The following is a 14962-nucleotide window of genomic DNA, read 5'->3' on the forward strand; positions in this document are numbered from 1 at the left end:
TGGCTTTCTGGGCTGCGAGCGCACACACCTGGTTCATGTTCATTTTCTCCTCAACCAAAATCCAATACAATGCTTGAGATTACCATCTCATTAAGTACATGAATTTGTTTATAGTGATGAAGTTTTCCTGATTTTTATGAAATATCAAAGCATTGTGTAAATTCTTTTTTAGAATTACAGAAAAAGGGTCAACACAGATGAAACTGCACTCTGACATACAGAAATAGCAAGCTTATTAGAAAATATTTATATGATAATGCAGCTGCTTTCCATACAAAGCACCTTACATTTACCCCACCAATATCAAGAATGAAAATGATTACAGTATCTTTTAGTATCTTCTACGAAACAGCATGCTAAGGACACAACAATGTTGAAAAAATAGCAACAGTTGGGAGGCAACTAGCAGCATGTGTGAAAGTGTTTGACACATACAAAAGCCACTAGGTAAATACTAAAAAAAACACACCTGATATTCATAAGTATATTGGAGTTCAGCATCTACCATCTGAACATAGCATTTTTGGTCTTTCATATAAAACCTCAGCTGCTTCTTCCAAGCCCAATCTTCAACACTGTGAACTTGAGCTTGATTCAGCTGCTTCACCACATCAATGTTATGAATGATATCAAGAATCAGAGCTTTCAGCTTGAGCTCAAGGATTCCTGATTCTGCAAATAACCACACACACACACAAAAAAAAAAAAAAAATCACCACAGTGTAGTAAGGAAGATACACGTTATCCACTCTCAAATTCACTGCGCTGCTTTCTACTGTCAGCAAATTTTATTCAGATCTTGTTTCAATTATATACAGAAATACTACCTATTACCTAAAGCAAGCAGCATAAAGTGAGATCCTGACAGAGAATGTGAATCGTAGTGCAACTTCAGGCATTTGGAAGTAATTCTGTCTGCCTCTACACTCAATAGATAGAGGCTTTTCTGGAAGGCAGTTTATTCCAGGAGTGTTTACAGCTATGTCCACTTCAGTAACCAGTGCAGCACAAATCTGTTAATTCATCTGCAGCAGATCTGAAAACCATACTATACACAACCTGGCAATTTTACTAAGATTAATTAGGATGATGCAAAATCAATGCTCATTAGCAGATTGGGTGGATTAAGTGTACTCTGAGAACACACTGCTCAACTCAGTTTCATTTGAAGCAAGCCCAGTTTATGTTCTTCTATGCCATTCCACGATGGGAGTTAAACGAAAGTAAGTGGGGATAATCAGGCAACTCACTTCAAAGTCACACCTATTAACCAAACTATTATTACAAATGTATTATACAATAGGTGGAATGAACACTCTTCCATAACTGATGACATTTCCCCACTGTCTATAGCAAGAGTGCAGAAAGGGAGCTTAGATAAATAACCACACTTACAGATAGCTGAATGTAGGTGATATGAATCCTAAACCTAGTTAATACATCAGATGTTAACAGTTCATACAGTAAACAGCTATACAAACGTGGTGAAAGATTGTCAAATACATGTTAAATTGAGTCTTTTTATACATATAGGGTATAGAGTCATCATAGAGCCAACAGCCACCTCACCTAACCTAAACTATAGAATTTTATATCTGAGGTAGTCGTTTAAAGTCCCCTTATGGTCAAAAGAGAGGAATAAGCACTCATAGGCATAATTACTCTAACTGATTTACACTTTATATGATTCAGACCAAACATGCCTTGAAAATAACAAATTGACTGGTACTGCTACAGAGGTATGCAAGAATTATTGCAGATGTATATATCTAGAGAAAAACAGCATCACCTACAACAGCCATACAGAATATACTGGCATGACAAAGTACTTCAACTGTTCTCTGGCTAGTCCCCATGAAACACTGCAGCAAAGGTCAGTAGGTGAAGAGAAATTATCAGTAAACATATAAACCAAAAAAATCATAGAATCCTAGAATAGTTAGGGCTGGAAAGGACCTTAAGATCATCAAGTTCCAACCCCCCTGCCATGGGCAGGGACACCTCACACTAAACCATGCCACCCAAGGCTTTGTCCAACCGGGTCTTGAACATTGCCAGGGATGGAGCATTCACAACCTCCCTGGGCAACCCATTCCAGTGCCTCACCACCCTAACAGGAAAGAATTTCCTCTTTATATCCAATCTAAACTTCCTCTTTTTAAGTTTTAACCCATTACTCCTTGTCCTATCACTGCAGTCTCTAATGAAGAGCCCATCCCCAGCATCCCTATAGGCCCCCTTCAGATACTGGAAGGCTGCTATGAGGTCTCCACGCAGCCTTCTCTTCTCCAGGCTGAACAGCCCCAACTTTCTCAGCCTATCTTCATACGGGAGGTGCTCCAGTCCCCTCATCATCCTCATGGACCTTCTCTGGACTTGTTCCAACAGTTCCATGTCCTTTTGATGTTGAGGACACCAGAACTGCACACAATACTCCAGGTGAGGTCTCACAAGAGCACAGTAGAGGGGCAGGATCACCTCCTTCGACCTGCTGGTCACGCTCCTTTTGATGCGGCCCAGGATACGGCTGGCTTTCTGGGCTGCAAGCGCACACTGCTGCCTCATGTTTTTTTTCTCATTGACCAACACCCCCAAGTCCTTCGCCGTAGGGCTGCTCTGAATCTCTTCTCTGCCCAACCTGTAGCTGTGCCTGGGATTGTTCCGACCGAGGTGTAGGACCTTGCACTTGTCATGGTTAAACTTCATGAGGTTGGCATCAGCCCACCTCACAAGCGTGTCAAGGTCCCTCTGGATGGCATTCCTTCCCTCCAGCATATCAACCAAACCACACAGCTTGGTGTCATCGGCAAACTTGCCGAGGGCGCACTCAATCCCACTGTCCATGTCAGCAACACAGATGTTGAACAAAAGAAGTCCCAACACCGATCCCTGAGGGACACCACTCGTTACTGGTCTCCAGACGGACATTGAGACATTGACCACAACTCTTTTTGTGTGGCCATCCAGCCAGTTCTTTATCCACCGAGTGTTTCACCCATCAAATTGATGTCTCTCCAATTTAGAGACAAGGATGTCATGTGGGACAGTGTCGAACACTTTGCACAAGTCCAGGTAGATGACATCAACTGCTCTACCCCTGTCCATCAGTTCTGTAGCCCCATCATAGAAGGCCACCCAATAGGTCAGGCAGGATTTGCCCTTAGTGAAGCCATGCTGGCTGTCACCAAGCGCCTTGTTGTTTTTCATGTGCTTTAGCATGGCTTCCAGGAGAATCTGCTCCAACATTTTGCCAGGCACAGAGGTGAGACTGACTGGTCTGTAATTCCCCAGGTCATCCATTTTCCCCTTCCCTTTTTCCAGTCATCGGGAACTTCACCTGACTGCCATGATTTCTCAAATATGATGGCCAGTGGCTTAGCAACTTCATTCTCCAGCGCCTTCAGAACACGTGTATGGATCTCATCAGGAACCATGGACTTGTCCACGTTCAGATTTTTAAGATGGTCTCGAAACAGTTCCTCTCCTACAGTGGGTGCAAGGTCTTCATTTTCACAGTCCCTGTGTCTGCCTTCCAAGACTTGGGTGGTGTGGTCAGAGCCTTTGCCAGTGAAGACCAAGGCAAAGAAGTCATTCAGAACCTCAGCCTTCTCCAAATCCTGTGTAGCCAGCTCTCCTGAGAGCTTCCTGAGGGGGCCTACATTCTCCCTAGTCTGTTTTTTATTTGCTATGCACCTGTAGAATCCCTTCCTGTTATCCTTAATATCCCTAGCCAAGTTTAATTCTAACTGGGCCTTAGCTTTCCTAGCCTGGTCCCTAGCTTCCCAGACAACATCCCCGTATTCTTCTCAGGCTGCCTGTCCTTGCTTCCACTTTTTATAAGCCTCTTTTTTGATTTGAATTTTCCTCAGCAAAAAATAAGTATTTAAAAGTAATTAAAAGAGGGTTTCACATATAAATGCTCCAAGATAACTTATCATCTAAATAAAAAAACATTGCTCACCCTGTAACATTAAACACACAAATCTTGGCAGTTATAAGTGGGTAACTTTATGTAACTCAACTTTATGAACTCAAACTGAGACAGATTTATATAATTTCCGGCTTAAGTAAACAGAATGTCAAATACTATCATACTACATAGTCATTATGAATAATATATATTAAAAATCATTTTTATACCTTTACGTCCAGTATCTTCTATACCATTATCAATGCTAGTATAATGTTCCAATTTAGCCATGAGTTCTAATTCTAATTGTTGCAGACTATAGTCTTTGATGGCACTTTCAACATCTTCAGTGAATTGTATTTGTTCTGCCAAGGAAAGAATCTTTGAGAAAAAAAGTTCTAATTACATATGTGAAATAGAGAAGACATAAAAAAAAGTTTAAAAAGTTTTAAAATTGATTTGTAATTACTTATTATGTTTGATATTTATTATTTTTTAAAAAGCCACAAATTTGCTATGCTCTTAAGAACATATATTGCCACCTTAAAACCTGACAAAATTTAGCGAAAACCTGCAATGTGATCCAATACAACAAGTCCCGTAGCTGTTTTACAGCATGTGCTAGCAACATATCTTTTCCATTAAATGGTATGTCAGATGGAAACTGAAACCTGTTGAATATAGGCTCAGCATGCCAACAATACAGTAGTTGCATAGAATCACAGAATGGTTTGTGTTGGAAGGGATCTTACAGATCATCTAGTTCCAACCCTCCTGCCATAGGGAGGGGACACCTTTCACTTGAGCAACCTGATCTAGTGGAAGAGAGCGACAGACAGGATCACTGAGCAAAGGGCAGGGGGTGGTGACAGGAAGGGATAAAAGAAAAAAAACAGCAAAATTGGGCTTAAGCAGGACCACCCCCAGCCTGCATTTGCACTTCAGCAAGGAAGTGCCTACAAGGCACCATGACAGAGAAATCGCTCAAACCCTCTCCAGAAACTCAACATGTAGGGACACCTCTCTAAAGTACCTGTACACTAATACATGTAGTATGGGGAATAAATATAATGAATTACAAATCTGTATGCAGTGGCAGTGCTATGGCCTTGTTGGGATCATGGAGATGTGGTGGAGTGGCTCCCATGGCTGGAGTGTTGCAAGGATAGGCAGGGAAGACAAGGAGGGGCAGTTGCTCTTTACGTAAGAAATAGCTGGAGTGCATGGAGCTCTGCTTGGGGATGGATGAGGAGTCAGCTGAGATTTATAGGTTAAAGAGGACAGGTCAAGGTGACATTATAATGGGCGCCTGCTATTGACTACCTGACTAGGAAGAATAAGTGGATGAGCAGCCTCACATTCACAGGCCATGGTCCTCAGAGGGACTTCCATCAACCCAATACCTGCTGGAGGGGCAACAAAGGACATGGGCAACAAAGGACATAAGCAACGCAGGAGATTCCTGGAATCTATGGATCACAACTCCCCTTCCAAGAAATAAAGGAGCCAGTGAGGACAGGTGCTTTACTGGACACAGTCCAATGGAAGGTCACAAAGATGATTTAGGAACTAAAGCATCTCTCCTGTGATGAAAAGCTGAGAGAACTGAGACTGCTCAGCCTGGACAAAAGGTGGCTCAGGGCAGAATCTTATCAAGGTCTATAAATACCTGAAGGGAGGGTACAAAGATGGAGCCAGGCTCTTTTCAGAGGTGCCCAGTGACTGGAAGAAGTAACGGGCACAAACTGAAACACAGAAAGCCCTGTCTGAACTTTAGGAAACACTTCTTTACCATTAAGAGTGACTGAGCACTGGCACAGTTTGCCCAGGGAAGTAGTAGAGTCTCCATTTCTAGAGACCTTCAAAAGCTGTCTGGACATGGTCCTGGCTGAACCAGCTTAAGCAGGGGTCTTTGACCAGATGACCTCTAGAGGTTCCTTCCCACCACAATCATTCTGTGATTCTGTGTTATCCTCTGTGCTACCAGCCAAAATCGCATAAAAGAATTTCATATTCATGACTATTTCTGCTTATACAGTTAAACTTTAGAAACAATATTTTAACCAGCTTCAAAAAGGGCTTTTTATGTTACTAAGTGCATGTAACATTCACTACCAACTAAGATCAAGATTTACATCAAATTTAATAAACCGATGGATGTTAGAACAGGTGCCATGACAAAGACTCAAGATTTCAAATGTTTACAAAAGAATTATAAGAAAACATATTTTTAAGAAGTTCTCTACACTATAAATGAATAAAATGTATTTGTTCATGGTTAGTTTCTTCCAAACCCATATTTATACTTCTTTATAAGCCTCTGAAAAATAACTTCTTTGGTAAATTTGAGACTACACAGTGGCATTACTGGATCAACTTACCTGGGAAGGAAAGAGCGATGGATCAATTGAACCTTGTGATTTCTTTCCAGCTTCAACACAGTCAATTAACATTTTTTTCAGCGTCTCCTTCATCTCTAAAGCCAAACTGTTTAGCCACACCTAACAGAGAAAAGAAAAAACCTCAAAAGTTACATTACAAAATAATTTCTCAAAGATACTAGAACTATAGTTGGGTAGGATTTTTTCTTACCTCCACATCATGTGATAGAAGAATTTTATTTCTAAGTGGCACAGTTTCTCCTTCTACAGACTTCATGGCAACTATGTATTTAAATTCTTCATCAAAGGTCACATTATTAATTCCTGTTAATCAGAAAACAGCACCAAAGTTACTTATTGCTAAAAGTCAAACATTAAGTCCTCAGTGTCTAGTGGTGGCAAGAGAGAAATAAAAAGCCTGCAATAGATTATTTAGCTTTGAAGAACCTTATTTCTAAATAAGTACATTTTACAAATGAAGATTAATGTATTACCAGCAAAAAGTTTCTTTAGATGAGACTGGATAACCACTGGATTTGTGGGCTGTCCTAAAATTTCTAATAAGTCATCATCTCCAATGAAATATAATCTTGGAAATGCTGAGCGCTTTTCCTATATGAACACAAAATAAAACAATTTTGTTGATTTAAATTCAAACTTACTGACTTTCTTTATAGAAAATCATATTTATGTCATCTGTACCTCCAAAAAGTCATTCAAAGATCTCTGACATCTCTGAAGCTGGTCAAGTATGGTAATTAAGGTGTTTCTTAGTCCTGTCCGGACATTCAGTGATGTTATCCTGTTGTCACTCTTGATATCTAACATAATGGATCTTGACAGAAAGAAAATTTGAGTAATTCATAAAACAACCACAACAGTTTCAATCTGGACATACAAGTAGTTATGTAAATAAAAATTAAAGCACAGGTAATTCATTTAAATATCTCATACATAGCATTTAGATTTCAGTGGTTATGATGAATCATTTCAGAATTTACATCAATATCTCTCTAATGTATTTTAATAACAACCATTTCTGGCTATCCAAAACCAAGCAAATTCAAGTCTTGACTTTTATTTCCTTCTAAGAGGTCATTTTAACTAAAGTTAAGATAGATAATGGTACATATCTTTCTACATTTCCAAAATCTCCCTCTTTTTATCTCCTTGACTTATTTGGAAAAAAATAAACCACCTGTTTCTCCCAGAAGTCCATCTGTGTACTTTTTTAGTGAACAAAGTGCTTGCCTTCAACAAGAAATGATTCCTGAAAAAGAAACCCAACCAATTACATCACCTCTGCTTCTGTTGCAAGACTGATCTGGTGTTTGTCTGCCTTGTTTGTGATCTTCGACATTTCATGTGATTTTATTCTTCACATGTGCCCACTTAAATGAAACCTATGTTAACAACTTTATGTGTCACTGCCACACACCTGTATGTACTGAATTCCTATTGCTGACATTCACCTCCATACATATTCCAATTCCTGCATATTTTTTCCACGAATGAAGAATGTTCTAGCCAACTCATGTCAAAGATACTAAAAAAATAAGTCTCACTCCATAACACTAACCTGAAGTCCTCATCAACTCTGTTAAAACGAGCCTGTTCTTTGGGCAGAGCTCCACGACCAAATATTGGCTCCAAATAGACCCATTTCCTCTGAATTTGGTTTAAATTCTGCAGATACTCATCCAACTCAGCCAGTTTTTTTTCCCAGATGGACACTTTATCTTCAAAACCTTTGTAGTATGGAGAGTCTTTGAGGGACTGTAGAAGACAGCGATGATCTCCAACTTGGTTGACTATGTCCTTCCAGTCTTTAATAAGCCTGATAGTCTTGCCTTGGCTATCTTCATAATCTGTTAATGTGAAGACAGCTGCAGCTCCCCAGAGTTCAAGCTCACGTAATGCTTCTCTGATTGTTATTTCACCTTGGGCCCGACAATTCAAATCCTATTTAAAAGCATAAACAGATTTAATTTGAAACTACAGAGCTCGCAATAAACTTTCCATTCAAAAATATAACACAAATTCAATTTCTATAGCAATAAAAATATACATATGCATATAAAACAAGATTTACTATACAAAATAAACTGTATAACTGGAACTATTCATACCTTAAGTTCCACTGCTTTTTCTACAATGGCATCTGTCACTTTTAGCAGATCTCCAAATAACAAACCTTCAAGTGTAGTGCCTCGGGGAAGACCCAGAAGACGAAAGAGATCCAGCCAGTGGTCTGGAGAAAGATATTCTCCTCTTACATATTTTAGGAGTGGAACTATCATCTATAGGAAAAACGCGTGTGTGAATTCATCTAGTCTTTATGAAAATTGTATGCTTGATTACAGAGTAAATGCTATTCAAACAAAACAAAAATTTACATTCTTAAACCAAAGGTCATTTCTTTCAGTTCCTGTATTTAATGTGTAGGAGTACAACTGAGGAAAACTCATTGCAAAATATGTGTCTATGTAAACTGTAATGACCCTCCTGTTAACTGTAAGGAACTAAAAGGTTCTCAAAAGTATGTGAAATGTTCAAAAGAGTATCAGAAGATATTTTCTTAAATTGTAACTAATTCTATTCTAAGAAGTGAACAATGACCTACATGACAAAGTATATTAGCTAGTAATACCAAAGGAGTTTTTGTTTTATAACCTTTTTTGTAATTAGCATCTTACTTTATATTTGTCCACTTCTTTTTGCAACTTTACTGTCATTACAGTATGTTTTTCCATCTTCCTCATTTTGTCATGCCACTTAAACAAAAATTCTTCAAATAGGTACGTTTTACTCCTGAGTGAAAATCAAATATAAAAAAGTCATGACAACACAGTACTACAACCACATAATATATATATGTCCATGAAAAAGAAAGTAATAAAATCATACCTAAAAGTAATCCAGTCTTCTTTGGCTTTTTCCTGAAGGCCTTGATAAAATTCTTCATACAATGCCCAGACTTCTGCGCAACTTTTAATATCCTGACATACAACTTTTGACAATGAGAAGTCGGGCTCTTCCAATTTAAAATGATGGCATTCTTCACTGAGTAAAAAGAAGATCACAGTGTTAGATATTATATGATTCCATTATACATTTATTGTTTAAGAGATGTTATCATATGGAAATAATTACACATTTTTTAAGAAAAGCTGTTGGCTTGACTGAGGAACATTGCTGCCAACTGCAATTTCCTTATAGTAACTTTCTTGAATAGAAGTAATAAAGGAATATGAGGGATAACTCCTACACAGTGACCTTCTCCCATATTCACAATTATTTTCCATAAACTTTCATTTCTTTCTCATTTACCAGAAAAGCGAATTATTTTGCGTCCCCAAAGCAAAGCTTGAAAGAAAATAACTTTTCATTGATTCTTTCTGCTAGGTAGAAAGAATTTGCTAATTCTATTTACTATCATATTTAAGTGGCAAGCTAAGAATTTAAATAGAAAACTTGTCCACTCAAGATTTACAATAATGAGCTTACTGAAAGCAGGCACCTAGAGCAAAAATCTCTTCCTTTTGCACAGAAGTCTACCAGACAGGACACTTACTCAAGAAATAGGACAGGTAACCTCTTGCCCACTTAAGTTACAAGAGGACTGAAGTAATAACTCACCCTTCTTGAACAAATATCTCAAACCTTCTCAGTAAGAAGGAAGTTAGAACCAAGCATTTTGTGTACAGACTCCCTTATGCAAAAGCCTAAGAAACTTCTTGAATTTTTCCATTACAAACAACTTAGCTTGAAAATTTGTGTTATGTAAAATCAATAAAAAGAATCCTGAAAATCTAATGAAAAATATGCAATACAAATAAAATTAAATTCCTTGAAATTAAATATTGTGATAAAATTTAGACAAAATTTTCTGAGATACTACTGCTGCAAAAGATCCATACATAAATGAATAAGGTACACAGGGAAATAAACAGACATACATGAGCTTTTCTTTCATGGTTTCAAGTTCATCAAATTCTTTTTCTTTTTCCTTTATGATCTGAGCACTTTTCTCAAGTACATCCTGATCACCTGTTTCAATGACATCGTCACTTGGCTTCAGCTGATCCCAACGAGCTTTAAATTTTTCCAGGTCTTGAAGATATATATTAATACGTGAAATCACATTTCCTTTCATCATTTCAATCTGTAAAGAAAGAGTTAAAATGATTTCTAACTACACGTATGATCAAAATCAAAGTATCAACTTCAAAACTTGGTAACTACAACTTGATCAAAATCAAACTCAAAACACTTCTTGTATAATACCCTAAACTTTCTTTTTCTGGTTTAATTTCTAAAAGGGAGCACGCACTTAGTATTTTTTTTATGCTGGTATTTGAGACCTATTTATTCAGTCTATGCTACCTATTGACTCTGCATCTTACAACACCTAACAAAATTGCTCTATTTGTATGGCTATCTTCAGTAGAAATTCAAGTGAATTCAGCAATTTGCCTATGGAGTGGGATTACAGGACCATGCATAGCTTAGTAAAGTTTGTGAAAAGAGAATAATAAGCCCTATAGAATCATTTAGGTTGGCAAAGGCTTCTAAGATTGAGAACAACCATTAACCTACACTACCAAGTCCACCACTAAACCACGTCCCTGTGTGCCACATACTGACTCTGAGCACACAAAAACTCATCTCTTAACTGTTATCCTGTTTTCCTCAGTTAACCACTGCATTCATTAAGCCACCTCTGACACCAGAAAGCTGTTTGAGACGAAAGTACAATGTAACATTCATTTCAGCATCAGTTAAACAGAAGTTTCACCTAGTTACTGGTTAAAGAGTTTAAGCACTCTTCCCTTAAAGGCTCTCCCTCAACCTGGTAATGTTGATGTTAACACTGAACTGAGAACATTTCTGGATTGAATTTAAGAAAAAAATTCTCCAGACTCATTCAAAATAATTTCAACATTTTTATGTGAAGTATTAATCTTTTATTGTTACCTCTTCTGCAATCATAAGCTGGTGGCTTTCCATCATTAACTCAAATTTATCCCATGTAGCTCTTAGGTTACTGAGAGAGTCCAAACCTGTACCAGCCACAGTTCGCAGAAGTTTGTTTTTATCTTCAGCTTCTTGAAACAGGAGAAAAATCTAAACTCAGATTAAAAATATGTGTGTATGTAAAAACTCAGCAAATCATGTTTATCCAAACTATAAGCAAATGTATTAGAACCATCAACTGCGCATGCACAGATTATATGTTTAAACACAGCTGCTTTTTTAATACTATTTATAGAATAACATTAAAACATTGGAAAAAAATGGCATTTGACATATTTAGAGATATCTTGATCCTGACATGAGATATACAGAAGCAAATTTTCCCTATGAAACAGGTAAGTGCCTTGTTACATATAGCAGAGATCCACTCAGATTCAAAAACATTAGCAGAGCAATAGAATTCAGCAAATATGTATATACATATGCTGGTTCTGGCTGAGATGGTTTTGACTGGGATAGCTAATTTACTCCATAGTATCTGGTCTGGGGCTATGTCTAGATTTATGATGAAAACAGTGTGGATGAAAGAGGGATGTTTTAGCTATTGCAGAGCAGTACTTACACATATTCAAGGACTTTTCTATTCCTCCCCCCACTCCACCAGGAAGTAGGCTGGGGGTGCACAAGGACCTGGGAGGGGACACAGCCAGGACAGCTGACCCCAACTCACTCAAGGGATGTCCCATACCATATGGCATTGGCTCAGTATATAAAGATGAGGGAAGAAGGAAGCGGGAATGTTTAGAGTGATGTCTTCCAAAGTAGCCACTACACATGATGGAGCCCTGCTTTGCCAGAGATGGCTGAACACCTGCCTGCTGATGTGAAGTGGTGAATTAATTCCTAGTTTTGCTTTGCTACACTTCTTTTGCTTTACCCATTAAACTATCTTTATCTCAACCCAAGTGTTTTCTCACTTTTACTTGTCTGGTTCTCTTCCTCACCCCGATGTGGGGGGAGTGAGTGAGCAGCTGCGTGGTGTTTTCTTGCCGGCTGGGGTTAAGCCATGACAAATGGAGTTCATTTTCTTCACAGCAGCGCATATGGTGTTATGTTTTAGATCAGTGATGAAAACAATACTGACCATACACTAACATTTCACCTGTTGCTGAACAGCATTTGCATAGCATCAAGGCCTTTCTTTGTTTCACATTCCACCCCCCATCCCCAGTGATTCTGTTAACAGCACACACAATTCAGACACCTGCACATACAACTAAACTTAGATGCGTTCATTTAGAACTGAATCCTTTCCTGGATAAATACGGTCCCTCAAGAGACAATACTGTGCTATACGAACCACTGCCCTGACCTTATATGGCCATTGAATGTTCTAAACTAGTTACATTAAATATAAGCTTCCATACTAGAAAGCAATTACATTTTTTTGATAGCTGTTGTTCTGGATATGATAAAACAGTATCTTACCCCTTCTTTTCGTTCATGTAGGCTTAAATATTTTAAATTGTCTTCTGCTATTTCCTCTACAGTTTGGGGCCTAATCACTAAAGTTTCCATGGCACCATTGAGAAAGGAAGAAACATCACATAGGTGAGCTATATAAAGGTGGAAAACAAAGTTATCACAGAGAAAATATCTGTAGTAACAAATATCCAAGTCAGACCAATGTACTGTGATAAAACATTGTTATAAGATATGATAATGTATGCAATCTACCTGCTTAACAAATTGCAGACCCCAATCTTATTTACTGCTTCTATAAAACCTGAATGTTTGTGTTTACAGATAGCTTTCTAAATGTAATCCACTGCGTTCGGTGTGGATCCCTTCTGAGAATTAAACATAAATACGTAAGACATCCTGCCCCTCTACTCTGCTCTCATGAGACGCCACTTGGAGTATTGCGTGCAGTTCTGGTATCCTCAACATAAAAAGGACATGGAACTGTAGGAACAAGTCCAGAGGAGGCCACGAGGATGATCAGGGGACCGAAGCACCTCCTGTATGAAGACAGGCTGAGAAAGTTGGGGCTGTTCAGCCTGGAGATACGAAGATGTGTGGGGACCCCAGTGCAGCCTTCCAGTATCTGAAGGGAGCCTATAGGAATGCTGGGGAGGAACTCTTCATTAGAGACTGTAGAAACAGGACAAGGGGTAATGGGCTCAAACTTAAACAGGGGAAGTTTAGATTGGATATAAGGAGGAAGTTCCTTACTGTAAGGGTGGGGAGGCACTGGAATGGGTTGCTCAGGGAAGCTGTGAATGCTCCATCCCTGGCAGTGTTCAAGACCAGGCTGGACAAAGCCTTGGGTGAGATGGTTGAGTGTGAGGTGTCCCTGCCCATGGCGGGGGGTTGGAACTAGATGATCTTAAGATCCTTTCCAACCCTAACTATTCTATGATTCTATGATTTATACACTTTCTACATCTGTATAGGTCTTTTTGGGTAAAAGGAAAAAAAACAGATCTTAAAATTGCTTTGGGGGTTTGAGTCTTTTTGTTCTGTTTTAAAGAAATTAACTAAAGCCACCTAGCTTTAAATATTACAAAGATTCAAAAATGAAAGCCTGATTAAGCTACAATGTTTTATTTTCCTACCAAGGTAAAACTCTTAAGTAATGAGAAATGATCTGTACAATTCCAGAGAATAATACATATTCCAGGAAACAATCTTTCAGGCTATGGAAATAATTCACTTCCTGCACAACGCATTCTGTATTTCCTGATTGTTACATTTAAATCCAAAAGCACTGGTATTTCTCATCATCTAAACCTCACTACATTTTGTCTACCTGTTCCAGATATAGATAGACCCCCCAGAAAATAAGGAAATGTTTTGCACTGTATCACTCTGCATTTTGACAATCTAAGTAACAAGTAACTGTATGGAGTTAAGTCTTGATTATTTAATACTCTTCATGAAGTATTTCAATTTGTGAAAGAAAAATCTAAAAACATTTTTAATCACATTTCATGATGCCTCTTTCAATTATCCTCAAATGCCTAAGAGGTTTTCCTCCCTCAAACATCAAATAAACCTTTCTCCCTGAAATGACAAAAGAATTTTCCTTCAGAAAAAGAAACAAGCTAAATAATGTTCATATGTATCATTTTACATTCAGAACAGATGTGGCCACAACACATGAATGGGCAAGATGCACATGGACATCAAAAGGTCCTAGATTGGGCCTGCAGTGAAAAATTAGTAACAGATTAATTTATCTGCACTGTGATTCATGCAGCCCACTGTGCCTGTTAGTAAAATATTTCTTAAAAAAAGTATTTACATTAACACAAATGTCCCCAAGTAGAAAAGAAACAAAAAATGCTACTCATATAAGTTATTTACCTTGAATAGATTTTCTCAAAGAAATGACAAGAATATCATACAACTTCTGGATGAAATCATCAATTACAGTTTTCACAGGGTTGCAATTAACAGTTAAACAATCTATCTTGATGGTGCTTCAAGACAAAAGATAGAAAAATTGCCAATATTCAGCAGTATTAGTAGTATACTTACACATCAATTTTTCTAAGATCTATGCATATCTATAGTTCATCATGATTTTGTAGCCTAGTAAGAAAAGAATGTCCTCATAATTCTACAAATAAAAGACATAGCTTATTGGGAAAATTACTCATTGTAGTATGAACATTATGCATATTCATGT

The 14962-nt window shown here is 38.0% G+C and overlaps 1 protein-coding gene across 1 annotated transcript in view; it reads right to left on the reverse strand.

The window, feature by feature from the left end:
- Nucleotides 1-14962, reverse strand: part of DYNC2H1 (dynein cytoplasmic 2 heavy chain 1) — a 164891-nt gene that overhangs the window by 133980 nt on the left and 15949 nt on the right. The window contains exons 19-32 of the mRNA XM_062615336.1: nucleotides 14638-14753; nucleotides 12757-12884; nucleotides 11269-11418; nucleotides 10251-10456; nucleotides 9199-9354; nucleotides 8988-9102; nucleotides 8421-8591; nucleotides 7871-8253; nucleotides 6994-7126; nucleotides 6786-6903; nucleotides 6503-6615; nucleotides 6292-6411; nucleotides 4141-4291; nucleotides 470-672 (exon numbers count right to left, since the gene is read on the reverse strand). Coding sequence (XP_062471320.1) covers nucleotides 470-672; nucleotides 4141-4291; nucleotides 6292-6411; nucleotides 6503-6615; nucleotides 6786-6903; nucleotides 6994-7126; nucleotides 7871-8253; nucleotides 8421-8591; nucleotides 8988-9102; nucleotides 9199-9354; nucleotides 10251-10456; nucleotides 11269-11418; nucleotides 12757-12884; nucleotides 14638-14753 — 2263 coding nt within the window. The remainder of the gene's footprint in view (nucleotides 1-469; nucleotides 673-4140; nucleotides 4292-6291; nucleotides 6412-6502; nucleotides 6616-6785; nucleotides 6904-6993; nucleotides 7127-7870; nucleotides 8254-8420; nucleotides 8592-8987; nucleotides 9103-9198; nucleotides 9355-10250; nucleotides 10457-11268; nucleotides 11419-12756; nucleotides 12885-14637; nucleotides 14754-14962) is intronic.

The sequence above is a fragment of the Pezoporus occidentalis genome, unplaced genomic scaffold (genome assembly GCF_034315485.1).
Source record: "Pezoporus occidentalis ecotype Australia unplaced genomic scaffold, CSIRO_AGI_Poc_V1 ctg18, whole genome shotgun sequence".
Lineage (NCBI taxonomy): Eukaryota > Metazoa > Chordata > Aves > Psittaciformes > Psittacidae > Pezoporus > Pezoporus occidentalis.